Source organism: Indicator indicator, chromosome 23 (assembly GCF_027791375.1).
Source record: "Indicator indicator isolate 239-I01 chromosome 23, UM_Iind_1.1, whole genome shotgun sequence".
In the NCBI taxonomy this organism is placed as follows: Eukaryota; Metazoa; Chordata; class Aves; order Piciformes; family Indicatoridae; genus Indicator; species Indicator indicator.
The window spans coordinates 4,358,504-4,373,681 of NC_072032.1; the positions used below are offsets into that span (position 1 = coordinate 4,358,504).

Genomic DNA, 15,178 nt, shown 5'->3' on the forward strand with positions numbered 1-15,178 from the left:
GGGAGGGTATGTGTCCCGAGCAACTGCCGCGTCCCCTGGCGGGGGTGTCTGTCCCGTAGCGGGGGTTCTGTGCGTGCCAAAAGGGTGTCCGTGTCCTGTATGTGGGGTCTGTGTCCCGCGGGGAGCTCCCATGCCCCGGGGGGTGCCCAGGGAGAGGGCTGTCTCCCGTGGTGGGCCTGTGTCTTTTGGGGGGCCGTCTTTTATGGGCGAAGTTATGTGTCCCGGGGTCCCGCGTCCCGTGGGATGCCGTGTCCCGGGGAGGTACCGTATGCCGCAGGGCTGCGTCTATGCAGGGGGAATTCCCTGTCCCACGAGTGTCCCGTGCCACACGGGTATCCGCGGGGTGGGGGGAAGTTCCCTGTGCTGCAAGGGATCCCGTGTCCTGGCGGGAGGACTCCCGTGGGTGCGTTCCATGTCCCGCAAGGCATCTCTTGCCCCACGAGTTTCCCGTGGGGGTGTTCCCCGTTTCAAGGGAATCCCATGGCGGGATTCCTGGCCTAGGGTGACTTTTCCCTCTCCCGGGGTGATCAGGTGTGCCGTGAAGCACTCCTGTCCCGGGGGCCGGTTTCCCTGCACCACCTGGCGCTTAGGGACATGGCTTAGTGCTGGGTCGAAGGCTGGACTGGGTGATCTTGGAGGTCTCTTCCGGCCAGGTGCTCTCCCTGGCTCTGTGGTTCTGTTTCCCGCCAAGCCTCGCTCCTTCTCCCGTCGTGCCCTGGGGCGGGGCAGTTGCGCTACGTCACGTCCGGTGCCGCGGGCTGTCCGCTGCCATGTTGCCGGCGCTGAGGCGCTGTCTGCCAGGCCCGGTCCTGGTTGCCGCGCTGGGCCCCGCTGCCCGCCCAGGGCTTGGCCTTTGCCCCGGCACGGGCGCCGCCTGGGGCCCGCGGCTGGTTCCGGCGCGGGGCCGCAAAACGCGGCATGACCCTCCCGCCAAGTCCAAAGCGTCGCGGCTGAAGGTGCCGCCGCCTGTCGACCCTGAGGAACTGCTGGTAGTGATCGAGCGGTACCGGCAGCACCGGCTCGTCCTCGGCGCCCTTCGGTACCCGCAAGGGAGCTGGGACTGCTGTGGGACAAGGGCTGGGCGTAGCGCTGTGGGGCCGCCGTGGGGCAGGAGAGGGTTGAGGAACTGTGGCAAGGGGCTGAGTGTGGTTCTGTGGGGCAAAGGTGGGTTGTGAGGCTGCTGTGGGGCACGTAACTGGGTGTAGGGCTGCTATGGTGCAGGGGCTTGGTTATGGGTCAGGGTGCTAGGTATAGGGCTGTGGGGCAGGGGTGGTTTGAGGAGTCTGGGACTGCTTTCAGCCAGGGGTGGCTGGCCCCCACGCTCTTCTGGGGTAGGGAATGGCCAAGGTGGTGGGGCTGGGGCCACCATGGGGCAGGAGGGAGGATCAGGGTAGTGGAGCTGGCTCTGGTATGGGACAGGTTTGGGAAAACCTCTTGGGTGCCCAGCCCTGGGCAGGAGCTGAGTGGCCTCCCCTCCTGGTAGGGCTGAGTTCAGGGCTGAGGTGCTGCAGAAGAAGAGGGAGGCTCTGCTGTCCCAGGAGGAGTCAACAGAGCTGGCAGAGGAGCATCAGCGGCTGATGGCCTGGAACGAGGCAGAGAACGCACGGCAGCGGGCACGCAGGTCAGCCTCCTGCCCTTCCCTCTACTCCTGCTTGTGCACAATGAATGCAGCACCTGGGTCACTTAGAGTCAGGCTTCGTTTTTACACTTGACCTAAACGCTGGCCTCTTGAAAATGAATCTGCATACACCCAGTCACATCTGCGGCACCTCCTGCTGCCAGGGGTAAGTCACCAAGCTCTGGAGGTCCTCGCGCTCTCCTGCGGAGGAGAAGGTTTTTCATGTTCCCTCCAAGGGAGCTGGCCTCAAGTCAGACACAGGGAGCATGTCAGTGCTTCCAAGAAAATCAATATCTCCTGAATCTCAAAATCAGGAGAAGGTAACAGGGAAAAGCCAGTTGGTCTTGTCCCTACTAGCTGTCCCTTGGCCCATCACAAAGTGCTTGAGCTTCCACATCCAGTTCCTGCTGGAGGAATTATGTGCTCCAACTCGGAGCTCCCAAATACAGCCAGGCCTTGTTGGTTCTTGAGCTCACAGCACATGAGCTTTGGAAAGCTTTTGTATTCATTTTTCTCTTGCAGGACACAGGCGATTCCCTTGGTCCTTATGCTGGGGACAGCACAAGCTTTCTTGCCCAGCATGGCCCCTGGCTGTGCACACCCCTGGCAGCTTTGCATCCCAAGGGGTCGGCATATCTCACCAAGGTGCTACCCTGCAGAGCACAAATGTCTACCAACACTTAGTCATTTTGTTTTCTTTTCCCTGTGACAGAGAGGAAAGACTCAGGAAAGAGGAGGAAGAGCAGAAAAGGCAAAAGCTCCAGGCTGCAGAGAACAGGGCCAGGCAGATGGAGGCTATGCTGAAGGAGAAGGAGAAGGAGATTCTCCAGCTGCAGGTAAGAGCAGCTGGTGCCTCCTGGGGGGACCACTGGCCAGCAGTCCCTGTGAGGGATTTGTTGGCAGCCATTGGGAGTGATGTGGAAGCCGTGGGATTATTTTCCAGAGAGCTTTATACTGGGAACTGGGAACACAAGTATTAGCACCTTCCAGGAGTTTTGACAGCATGTGGATGGGAGGGAGGCTGAGTGAGAGCTGTGAAAAGAGGGCGGAATAATCCTGAGGGAGGGAAGAAAGGTTTCCTTGGACTGGTCTGGGCGCCTGCTGAGATCCCAGCGCCGCTGGTGGCTTCTCTGGCTCTTGGAGCTCTGCAGAGAGCAGCAGGCTGTGTGCTGCCCACAGTGACTCCTCTGCTGCCATGCATGAAGAGCTGCTGCTTGTCCCCTTTCAGGAGGAAGCCAAATCCTTCATCACCCCTGAGAACCTGGAGGCACGGATCGAGGAGTGCCTGGACAACCCTCGCAACTACAACTTCGCCATCGACAAGGACGGGCGGATCGTCAGACGGACTGTGCTGTCCTAGCGGCACGGGCCACGGGCTGCTGGCCTGCCCCCTGGCCTCAGCCTCTGCTGGCGAGCCCAGTGCTGCCTTTTCCGTTATAAATCACCCATGGAACTGGTGGTGACAGCTCTGGGTCTGGATGTGCTTCTTCTCAAGGGGTCATGCCTGTGGGGAGAAGGGTGAGGGAGAAACTTGGGCCAGGTACCATCTGAGCCTCATGAGGCAGCTCGAAGCTGCTGGTGTTCATGTGCCTGTCACTGGCTCCCTGCTCTCCCACCTCTCAGGAGTGCAGATCCCTCCAGCTTTCGCACCAAGCACATGGTGGGGCAAGCAGGAGGAGTTCTGAGGCAGCTGTCAGCTCCTTGCTGTAGCTGTTCAAGCATCAACCCCTCAAGATGCCTTTGAAGTCTTTGGGTCTGAGTGGCTCTGTAGGAAACACCAACCCGCTGCTGGTTTTTGGTGGTGGGAGGGAAGGAATTTGCTGTTCCTCTGGCTTCTGCTGTGGTGGAGGGACCTGCTGTTCCTGCTCACACTCCAGAGCCACCTGTTTCTCATCTCGTGGTATGGCTAAACAGGAAAATGTGATAAGAATATCCAAACCATGTCAGCTTTTGTGTGTCTTCTGTTTTACTCACCTCTAGCCTGATTTTACTCATCACCTGTGGTGTTTTAATGGAGTAATTACTCTGGGTCCTCCCTAGAGGTGGTTTTGCAGACAAGTCACTGCTCTGTTGCAGGGCTGTCAGAGCACACAAAAGGAACAGAACAAAGAAAAGATACTCAGCCATTGGAGTCCCTGCCATGAATACTACCTGAGCCCCACTGAAACTGGAAGAACAGGGACAAACCCCAGCCTGGAAACTGGGAAAGAAATGGGAAAATCCCAGCAGAAGGAACATCACAGACTGTGTAACAAAGTCCCAGAAATGCCAGGCAGCCCATTTCCTGTCCTGCAGCGAGCATTGGCTTATCATGGTAGAGAGTACATGATCCAGCCTGCTTTGGTGCTCTGTGCCACTGGGTTGGGGGCATTCCTGTCCCCGTTAGTGGGGCCAGTCAGCTTAAACCAGTACAGTACTGGAAAGTGTCTGAGGGCAAAGGGGCTGGCCTGTCATGCTGGCCCCATGTAAGCCGTGTGATTGCTGAGCTGGAAGATCCCAGCACTTGCAGCCCCAGACATTATCATCCTTGCACTAACAAGAGTCTTCAGAGATGTGGGACTGTCAGAATGACACCACAGCACTGAAAAACAGAGGGTCAGGGACTACCTGGAGAACTTTTCTTCTGTTCCTCTGAGTTTCTCATGGGTCAAAGAGCCACAGAAATGTAGAATCATGAATGGTTTGAGTTGGAAGGGACATTAGAGATCATCCATTCCCAACCCCACTGCCATGGGCAGGGACACCTCCCACTAAACCAGGTTGCTCAAGGCTTTATCCGACCTGGCCTTGAACACCCCTGAGCCATGGGTGTCCACAGCCTCCTTGGGCAGCCTGTTGCAGTGTCTCACCACCCTCACTGGAAAGAATTTCTTCCTTATCTCCATCCTAAATCTGCCCTCTTCCAGCTCATCCTGTCACTAAAATCCCTTGTAAACCGTGCTTCCCCAACTTTCCTGTAGCTCCCTCAGGAGCTGGAAGGTCACTACAGGGTGTCCCTGGAGCCTTCTCCAGGCTGAACAGCCCCAACTTCCACACTGACATAATCCAACTTAATCTTCCCCTGGTGTAATGTGAGGCCATTTGCCCTTGTCCTGTCATTTAGGTGTTTGAAACTGGAGGCCACAGTGGTGTAGCATGTCTGAACCCTTCAGATTCCATTCTGAGAGAAGACTGCGAAGGACATCAGTGAGGCAACACTTGCAGGAAGCAGCAACTCTTTTACTGGACCAATAAGTGGAAACAAGCTTTTGGCCTGCAAGCTTGCCTTTGGCAAGAACTGCATAGGGTTCCTACTCTCTCCAGACTTCTGGTAGGTGCTGGAGCCAGGTTCCGAGGTGGGCACACAAAGCAGTGGCCAGAGAGGCTGCACGACCCTGCTCAGAGGGGGCTGGAGCCCCTGCTGGCACTGCCAAGTACCTGGGATGCCAGGATACTGAGCAGTCCTGACTTACAGGGCAGCCCTGGTCCCAAAGGCCCACAGAGGCTTCTTCTCTCCGATTCAGGGTGTCCTGACCCACACCCTGCTAACAGGGCGGGCATCCCACACAGGCTGCACTGAGCGCAAAGGCACTCGGACACCGCTTAGGGCAGGCTGGCACCGAGGGAGTCAAGAGCTTGGCTTGGCCCCACAGCTACTGGAGGGAGACTCAGCAGCCAGGCAGTGCAGCTTCATGGCCCAGGGTTAGGGCCCCAGCCCCAGAAACAGGAGGCACACACTCAGCCCCACACACCCTGGCCCCATGCCTCTGAAAGGCTGGGGACAGACATACCCCTGATTACGGGGGGGGTCCCTCCTTGAACCTCCTGCCAGGCACTGGTGACACATGGCCCTGCTTACGGGGCACCCCCCCTCCGCTCGGCACCCCCAGAAAGCCCCGTGGAGCCACAGGCTCTGGCCTGTGCCTGGCTTAGGGGCAAGCCCTCCTGGCTGCAGCACAACACCACTGCTTCAGGAGCCCAGAGACACCACGGGGAGGTCGCCCAGCCAAAAGCAGCGCCATGGGCAGCGCTGTGCCCTCCAGTACGGCACTTCCTCAACCTGCACACCCTGAAGGGCCAGGGAATGCTCCTTCCTGTTAGCCGCCTAAAGCAGTCTCCCCCAGCCCTGCTTACAGGGAGCTTGGGCTTCTCCTGGGGACAGAGAGAGAGAGACAGAGGGCTCCACAACTCGTCACACAGCCCCCGACTATGGGGCTCTCAGGCTGGCCAGGCCGCCAGCAGGACAGGCAGCCACGCAGGCAGGCCCCAGCCACAGAGCTTTTCCCCGCCTAGTGTTGTGGTGGCATCTCAATATTTGTCACTTGTTATTTAGAGATAAAAAAGTAGCATTTTGGGGGTCGGGGAGGTCTCCTCTATTTAATAGGCTTACCTAGAGGATCAGCCGTTTGCCAAGTTCTCTCCTCTTCTACCACTTGAGGGCGCTCTTGCATCAGCAGACTGCAGGCTGACGGTAGGACAAAGCAACAAATCCTCTCGGAAGTTGCTCCAATTAATTAATTTTGCATCACGAATGTACCCGTTTCATTGGTTAGGGAGTCTCACACTGTAATACAAAAAATACAAAATATTGCACTTTTTACCTCCAATCCCAGATACTGCCTTCATAATTCATTACTATTTCATGCTCTCAGTAAGTTTGGTAAGAAGCTTGCCTTTGCCTGATTGAACCCTTTCTTCCAATGGTGGCAGATTTTCCTTGTCCAGTGTTTTCTTCTTCAGCAGAAGGTTTGTGACAGGTCTGTTGGTTGCATGTGTTCCAGCATGGTTCTGGTTTCTTACAATTCAACAGCAGAAATTGACACTGAAACTAAACAAACAATCCTTTCTGTTTGGCCAGATGGGAAATGGAAATGAAATGAATTCAAGTCCACTGAGTAGTAAAACTATGATTCAGCTTCATATCAAAGGAACGTTCTCAAGTGTAATAGCAGAGGTTAATCAATTAGGATGAAGTGATATCAGATATGCCACTTATCTGTAACCCTAAGTCCAATCCCTAACCCCTAATCAATGAGTATGAAATGTTATCACATATGCCACTTATCTGTAACCCTAACCCCTAAACAATGAGTATGAAGTATTATCACATATGCCACTTATCTGTAGCCCTAACCCCTAATCCTAAACCAACCCTAACCCTAACATAGCCCTAACCCTAACACAACTCTAACCCTGACCCTAATCCCAAGAAAACCTGGCACCACAGTCCAGCCACTTGACAAAGTACTTTGAATGAATCAGTGATTCACATGCACATCACAGGGGAATCCTTGGGGGGGTGTTATAGATTTGGTGTGTATTGATGATCTGGCTGCTGTTGAATGCAGTAAACCAGCAGATGTGATGCTGCAATTTTGATTGAGGAGAAGATTGTTAAGTATTTCATCCAATGTGGTTCCTTGAGAACTTGGAAGGAAGGATGTTCAGAGACCAGGGGAGGTAAATGCTTTTTCTGCACTGGTCAGTGCTGCAGCTGTACTTGGTCTATAACCAAGGCTGAGCTTCTCAACACACCTTTGGAACAATTAATTCTGTTGACTTCGAAAGGGATAAGAATTTGGTGTAATTTACAATGGCTTTAGCACATTATTTAGTTTTGATCAGCTTAGCCAATGCACAGGGCTAGTAAAGGCTAAGCATTACTATTAATCATACAGCAGTGCCACTTACAGGCTCTCAGCATTCTGGTGTTTAGCCAGAAGTGCAGGTGTGCAAATGAGGAATGTTTTGGCTTTACAAGCCAAACCTGTCTACCTCTCACACCTGCACATGTTTGGGAAATAAATATAGCCCAACAAAAGCTCTTCTAAAATATTATTGCCCAAGGATTCCCTGCCCAAATGAGACTCGCACACACCTATAAAAGAAGCAGATGCTCCTCTGAGAAGTGTAAAGCTTGTGTATTGCACTGAAGTTAGTGTGGCCTATTCATCCTCATCAGAACAGCAGCTTGTAGGAGGTATTTGATTACCTTCAGAACCTGGCTCTGGCTCAGCACACTGAGGTATTATCATCTCAAGAGCCTCATCTTGCTCCCTCTGAAGACAGTGACAGTGTTCTCATCTTCTTGTGATTAGTAGGTGGTCTCTTGACAATATTTCATCACATCTGTGAGCTTCCACTTAAAATATTTGCAAATATCTTTTCTTGTTTGTTTGTTTGGAGACACTTAAACATTTCCACCTGCCTTTTCTTTTTCTTACTGTAGGTTCTGTGTTTTTAACACTAAAATAACTACAAGTGGTATGTTGCTCTGCTGTTTTCAGTGAAGTGAAATGCAAAATCTGGCATTATTAAGCTCAGCTTTGGCAAGAAAGCCTACTCTGAGCACAGTTCGTTGCACTCTGGTTTTGAACATGTTGTTTCAGAATGAAACAGAAATTTGGTAGAAGGTATTTGTGCAAAGAATCAGTTACACAGAGGATAATATTCCCTGAAAGCTTCACAGACCCTCATGAAAACCCTGCTGCTGAAAAGCAAGGTCCTCTTGTAGTATAGGACATGGAGACACCTTACATGTATCTTCCAGAGGTCAGTGAGGAGATAGGAAGATGGAAAGTGATAGGGAACATTCATAATCAATTGTTAGTGCAGACACTGTTAGAACTGCAGCTGTGTGAGTTTACCACAGCCTTGGTAACACAGCTGGGGAAGGCAGGACTGAGCTTGTTTACAGCTACTTTGATTCTCTCTCTTATGGGTAGATGTGAATCTAGCTTAATGTGTAAGACCTGGGGAAACCACAATGACAAGATGATGATGCTGGGGAATATTGGCAGAATTATTTAAAGCAAATTCAACAAAGAGGAAGGACTGAAGTTTTCAGAGAGACTGAGAGGATGTCTAACTACATGGAAATCATGGGACCAAACCAAAGTAAGACTGTTAGGAAACTTACCTCATTTGCATTGTGGCTCTAATGGAGTCACATTTTCTTATACTTTAGCTCATTTAAGGCATACATCCACATAAAAAGGTCACTGTAGGCTTGGGCTGCATGGTAGTAAATGTATCTAAGGTTCAGAAACAACATTTTTAGTAGAAGAAATAAGTGAATGGCAGTAGCTGTTAAGACATAATTAAATTTGATGTATGTGTCAGAAGTGGTTAACTTCTGAATGCTTAGAGGCTATTTTTATTCTTCAGTAGATGTTTGGTGAGTAGAGCTAGCAGCCATGTTTCTGTGGCATTGCATGACCTGTCCTAGATTAGCATCCTCTGATGGCATTCCTGGAAAGCAGTTATTGCTAAGGTTTCAGCCCTACAAGACCTACAAACTTCAGATTATTAAGTGGCCACTCCATTCAGCTGTGCTGCAGGTGGGTTTCCAACCTAGGAGAGGGGTGAATAAGACTTCAGGGTAAGGTGGAAAGAAAAAGTCCAAGTTGACAGATATGACAGCGTGCATCAGGGCACCATTAGTAGGGGAAATATGAATGGTGCTTCCCCTTTGAAATGCTGATGCTTAGTTAATGCAATGGGCATGAAGATTTTTCTCCATATTTAGCCATTTCTAAAAATGTACAAAATGTTTTGTTTCACAGAATGGTCTGGGTTGGAAGGGATCTCCAAAGCTCATCTAGTCCAACCCCCTCTGCAGTCAGCAGGGGCATCCTCAGCTAGATCAGGCTGCCCAGAGCCCTGTCCAGCCTCACTTTGAGGCCCACCTTTGTTTCAAAGTTTGCAAAGGAAGGTTCCTAATGAAAGCAGTAGGTCCACTTGCATGACTTTAAATGCTCAAGATCTCTGTGGATTTGTAAGCATTGGCATAAAACCTTGCTTTATGGCACTTTTTTTTGTCATTGCAAAGTCAGTAATGCATTCAACATATTTCCCCTAATGTATAACCCAACAGTGACAAGCTCTGTATCGAGTGTTGCAGTTGTGACTGATTGAATTAATGAAGTGCAGGGACCATGTGCAATATTCCACAGCTTGACAAAGAATTGCATTGGTTTTGGAGATGAGTAGAGACTCAGCCAATACAGAAAAAGGTCAGGTGCAGCCTATTCACAGTAGCACATCCCTAGGAATAGCTAACAGCTGGGGGTAGAAAGCCTAGAAGGTGAAGGTGCTTTGAAAATAAAGTGGTAGGAATAAATTAAGGATGAGAAAAATTCTCCATCAAGCCAGCTACAACTGAGTATCTTAGGAAGAAATTCTTCAGTATGAGGGTGGTGAGACTCTGACAGAGATTGCTCAGGGAGGCTGTGGATGCCTCCTCCTTGGGGGTGTTCAAGGCCAGGTTGGATGAGGCCTTTGGAGGTGTCCTTACCCATGGCAGGGGGGGGTTGGAGTAGGTGATCTCTGAGGTCCCTTCCAACCTAAGCCATTCTAGGACCCTAGGATTCTAGGATCTTAACTGATATTTATTTCTGCTGAGAACAGAGACCTCATGAGAAGTTTTTGGGTTTGTTTTTTTTTTTGTTTTTTTTTTTAACTTCCCAAACCAGAAGATTTGTGTCCTGTGATGCAGTTCTGTGAGGGCTAAATCTACAACAGCACTGCTGGAAAATTGCAGGAACAATGATTTGTTTCTGGCTTGAAAGCTGAACAAGAAAAACCACTCAAACACTGCACTGTGGGCACAAAGGGTTGATTTTTTTTTTCCACATGAAACAATTTTAAAATTCATGAGAAAAGGTAATTTTGGACAGAATGGTGTAGGTGGTTTAGGTCTTACAAAAATAGCTATGGGCAGTGTGTTTGCTTTTCAGGTTGCTATCTTTGCTCCACCATTCAGGTATTTTTAATGGATTTTCTTGAATAAGACTTAAGAGTAGCTGTGTTTACTGATGGATGAATTTGTATGAGTACAGCAGGCTAAAACTGCAGGATCTTGACAACAGCAGAAACAAATCTGAGGCCTTACTGTATTTTTCTTGAGCAAGTAGTCTTGGGAGAAAAGATTTAGATGGCTCTATTGAAGTGCCTTTTTTCACCTCCTGTTGTATTTAAGTATTTTGGTTGATAAATCTACTTCTATGGATGCTACATTCTAAATCATGTTCAAAATTAGAGTGAAGTATGGGAATTTAGCAGTAAGTTTGTCACTAAGTATATATAGATAGAGATAGAAATAATTCCCAGTTTCTTGTCAGTTTAGGTGATGCAGGTGATTCTTGTCAGTTTCTTTACAGTTTAGGTGATGCAAATTCAGATTTCGTGTGTTCTTTAATGAGCCCTGAGCAGATTTGTTTTGTTGAGTGTTTCTAACATCCATCTTTGGCAGATTTCTGGTTCCATCTTCTGTAGGTCAGGGATACAGGATTGCCAGCTGAAGACTGGGAGTAAAAAAATCTTAGGGAAAGTCCCTTTTTTGCCTAAAAATTCTTTACCAAGTATCAGTTCAAAAGCAGAAGAAATCAGCTCAGGTCCTACAGTGTAAGAAACACTGAAGAAGACAGTGAGAAAATCATGCTTAGACCTTTCTGTCACAGCACTGCACAGGAAAAAAAAGAAATGTTGAAAAATCATGAGAATGTCTTCAAGAATGGGACACGAAAATGAAATTCTCAACTCTGCTTTCTTTATCTTCTACAATCTTGAGCTTAGAGGATTCCTTTATTCAGTGTTTTCAGGCTTTCTTTGAAAACATGAAGACTGCCACACTTCCTAAATGCCAACACTGAGATTTTTCTGCAGTCTCCTGTTCCCAGCACGCTGGAGCTGTGAGGAGAGCATTGTGCCCCTACAAGCTGCTGTGTAAGTGTTACATATTGTTTCCTGTGGGCAGACATTTGCTCTTCTTTACCTCGCACACAGGACTATTTGTGTTCCCAAGTGGATGATATTGCAGGCATGGGGAAAAACCTACCAGTTTCCCAGACTTCCCTGGTGTTGATAATCCCAAAGAAAATTGACACAGCCACTCATGCCAGATTTCTAAGGGCAAATTCATTCTCTAAAGCATTTGAGCTCTTAACTCCCACTGATCTTTGTCGAAGCTAGGAGCCAAAAGCACTGAAAATGCCTACCTGCATCTTTATAGATTTAGGCTCTGTCAAGATCCTGAATCAAAGGGAGCTTCAGGGTAGGCTGCAATTGTTTGGAATTGGAGAGAAAATATTATATAGGAAAGAAAAAAAAAAAAAGAGAAATGCTTTTCTTTTGGATATTGTTTCATCCTGTGTGTTTCTAAGACATCCTGATAATGGAATTTATAGAAGGCTGTTGGGAACAGTTTAATATTTATCCAGTGGTTTGGGTTTTTTTCAAATGAGTTACATCACCCTATATTCACAGGGGAAAAAGTAGCATAGTCTTGATATAAGGAACCTGTCTTGGTGCATAAAAGAAGATTTTAAAATGTTACAAAATGCAGGGGGCATTACTAGGTCAAATGCAGAGCAAGAATGATTTTAAAGAAATTAATGTTTAAAGGTAGAATTAAAATTGATAAGGAGAGCCTTGGAATGTGTGAAGTCCTTTGTATTTCTCCAGCTTGTGATTCCAATGCCCTCCAGCCTTTTACTTATATAAAACATCTGCCTTCAGCTGTTCTATTTTTGAGGAACCGTAGCTTGTAGGGGAAGAATTGGTGGCAGTTGTCTTTTATGTTTCCATTACTTGGATTTTCACTATTGCCCATATGTTTCTCTCCCCTCTCTCTCTCTCTTTTCTCTTTCTTTTTTCTGTTCTAAAATGGTCTTCTCCAGAGTGTGGCATAGTCAGGTTCCCTGGCATGTAATAGTGCACATTTTTCACAGTGCTGCATTACTTTCAGCAGCTTGCTTTTTTTCTGAGGGAAAAGGAAAAAGACTTTTCTTTATCCATTCATCTGTTCCACACAAATCTATAGAGCAAATAAACAAGGCAAAGGAAAAACAAACAAACGAAACAAGATAAACAGACAAAACCATGAAAAAAGAATAAGCCACTCAGAACAAAGTCCTACCTAAACAAAATGCATGTGCTATTCTATTCACAGAAAGAGTGATTGGCCATTGGAATGGGCTCCCTGAGGAGGTGGTGGAGTCACCCTCCCTGGAACTGTTTAAAACCAGCCTGGATGAGGCACTCAGTGCCATGGTTGAGTTGATTAGAAGGTGCTGGGTGATAGGTTGGACTTGAGCATCTCCAAGGTCTTTTCCAACCTGGTTAATTCTGTGATTCTGTGACTATTTGAAACACCTATTTCTGAAGGTTCTTACTTTAAGTAACCCTGTTTCCCAGACGGAAAATTGTGCAGTCTTCTGTTATGTTTTAGTTGAATATATCTTGTTTTAGTTGAATACATCTTCTACACAAAGCTCTCTCATTTCTGTTGGTTTGGCTTTGAACCAGCTACCACATCTGCAGACCTCAGCCATGAGACAAAATTTAGTAAACTCCCTGGAAAACTTAGAGCAAAATCCTTCCCCACCCCTTTAAATAGGCACACAGAGACCACACAGTTAGCACTCAGTCCCACATCATCTTAAGCTTGATTGCTTGCAGTAGAATGGCTTTGCTCTGTTGGTTAAAACCTATCAGCCATAAATTGGAGTCTACCCACATCAGCATTCCTTCCTGAGCTCTTTCCATGAAGAGTTGGAGAGGATCAAGGTAGCTGTAAATGTGTCACACTGAATTCCCACTAAGCATTTACCAGATAGGAAGATATATTAGAAAAATGATGACTTCAGGGATCCTTTGGAAAAGACCAAAAGACTGATTTAGAGTGGATTTGGGTTAGCTGAGCTTAATATTTCTGTATTTGTTTGTATTTATTTATTTTCCTGATCCCATTTACCCAGAAATGCAATTGTATTAGCAAACTCATTAATAAAGTGACAGTGGTAAGGCTAGATCAGAATGTCAATGGCTGGTAAGACCTTAACAGTGTTTTTTAAATGGAAGGAACTGCATATCTGTACCTGAGCTGAATGTAAGCCTGAGAATTGTATCCTTCATGCCACATTTTACTTAACTAAATAGCCAAATCCTTCCCAGCTTTCCATTTTTTTATTAAATAAGCTTTAAGAAGTCTTAGGACAGAAGAAACACAAGTGCAAAACTGTTCTGTGCAAGACAAATGCCCATTGTCTAGCCACATAAAAGAGAAAGCTTTTGTTCTGTGTGAGCTCCTAAAGTGCAGACAATTAATCCAACTCTCTCACGTTTTCAGAACTCACCTCGTTAATTGTTGGTGAGAAACTATGAAGGCTGAAGACACAATCTTACAACAGCCACCACAGCATTATGCTTCACCAGACACCATCTGGGGCATAACAGCTTCATACAGGTTAGTTGTACCTTTTCTTTTGTCTGATTGATGGAAGATGAAACATCATCTTCATTTTGTTTTGTGACAATGGTTTTACTTTACTCTTTTTGTCTTTAATTCTATGAGCTTAAACTAGAGAAAATTATTGTGTGTATTTCCTTAATAGTAAAAATCCTGCAAGGTGCTGAGCTGCTCAGCTGTTGAATTAGATGAGGGCTGAAGATGCTCAAAGGATGAGGTTTCTAGTCTGCCTCAGTGCCTTCTTGTTTATGGGCTACTGGACTATATATTTTATATAAATGTGTGTGACTGTGTCCTTTTTTTCCTGCATATATACTGTTTGCTGGCTTGATACTGATAAAATTAAAAGCTATTTAGCTTCCCCTCACATAGTTCACAGCTCTTCCATATTCCTTCTGCTAGCTGTATGCCAGTTGGTGTACTCATACCTGAACACAGCTTGCTGTAATAATCAGAGATAATACACTGTGCTGAAATCCTCTCTTTTGTATTGTTCAAATTTGAATAGGATAATTGAAGGTGTACTTTGTAGCTTAGTCAGTCTTTCACAGAACAAAGGCAGCTACTCACTTTTTCAACTTCAGAACTTCCCACTGAGGCAGGGTTCTGTTTTCCTAGTGACAAGTATTGCTTCCTATTAATTAGGCTTTCTTCTGTGGGCATCTGGGCTGGCTGCTGACAGCAACCTATCAGTGAATTAATGCAAACAAAACAACCTGACATCTGCTTGAGTTTATTCTCTCAAATGGAACAGCTATTGAGAAAAGTGTTAAGACACCTAGATTTGTTGACTGGGGAAATATGTATATTATGTGTTGGTAATACAAAAATAGAAGTTATTTTGGCCCCTGAGAGGCTGAGCTAAATAAAACCTCTGCTGTTTGGCATAAGGGAAATGAGGGCAAGGCATTATGTATAATCATTTGCATTTGACACAGAGGAAAGCATTTGGTTCTTTGCTAATTGGGTAACAAGGCAATCAAGCCTTGCCATTTATTAATTTGTTAGCTCAGAATGCAGTCAGAGTGAGCAGTAAGGCAGGTTTGGAGTCAGGCATTTTGATAAATACATGTGAGATTAGGTTGTTTTCATGCAGTTTGACAAAAACCCCTGTAGGTCACTGCGCTCCTAATGAAGTTGTTAACATAAGCACAACATAAATGGAAAAGGGCTTGTATCTAATGACTAGAACAAGGGATCCTAAATGCATTGGATACATTAATTTAAATCAACCTTTAAAAGAAGTTAGCAACCTGTATGGAGCATGCTTCAAGGGGTAATTCTTGCGTGATCAACCTAATGCTGTGAGCATGAAACACCTCACAAGTTGT

At 47.1% G+C, this 15,178-nt stretch overlaps 1 protein-coding gene across 1 annotated transcript; it reads left to right on the top strand.

Annotated features, from left to right (window-relative positions):
• The first annotated feature begins 732 nt into the window (after positions 1 to 732).
• Positions 733 to 3,537, top strand: LOC128974838 (28S ribosomal protein S26, mitochondrial-like). The gene is made up of 4 exons (XM_054391576.1): positions 733 to 1,039; positions 1,484 to 1,621; positions 2,331 to 2,454; positions 2,847 to 3,537. The coding sequence occupies exons 1-4, from the start codon at positions 771 to 773 to the stop codon at positions 2,976 to 2,978; spliced, it is 663 nt and encodes a 220-aa protein (XP_054247551.1). The 5' UTR covers positions 733 to 770; the 3' UTR covers positions 2,979 to 3,537.
• Positions 3,538 to 15,178: the final 11,641 nt, after the last annotated feature.

Coding starts and splice junctions, on each gene's coding strand:
- LOC128974838 (XM_054391576.1), top strand. CDS start 771: ATGTTGCCGGCGCTGAGGCGCTGTCTGCCAGGCCCGGTCCTGGTTGCC. Junction 1,040..1,483: donor CTCGTCCTCGGCGCCCTTCG/GTACCCGCAAGG, acceptor CCCTCCTGGTAG/GGCTGAGTTCAGGGCTGAGG. Junction 1,622..2,330: donor GCACGGCAGCGGGCACGCAG/GTCAGCCTCCTG, acceptor TCCCTGTGACAG/AGAGGAAAGACTCAGGAAAG.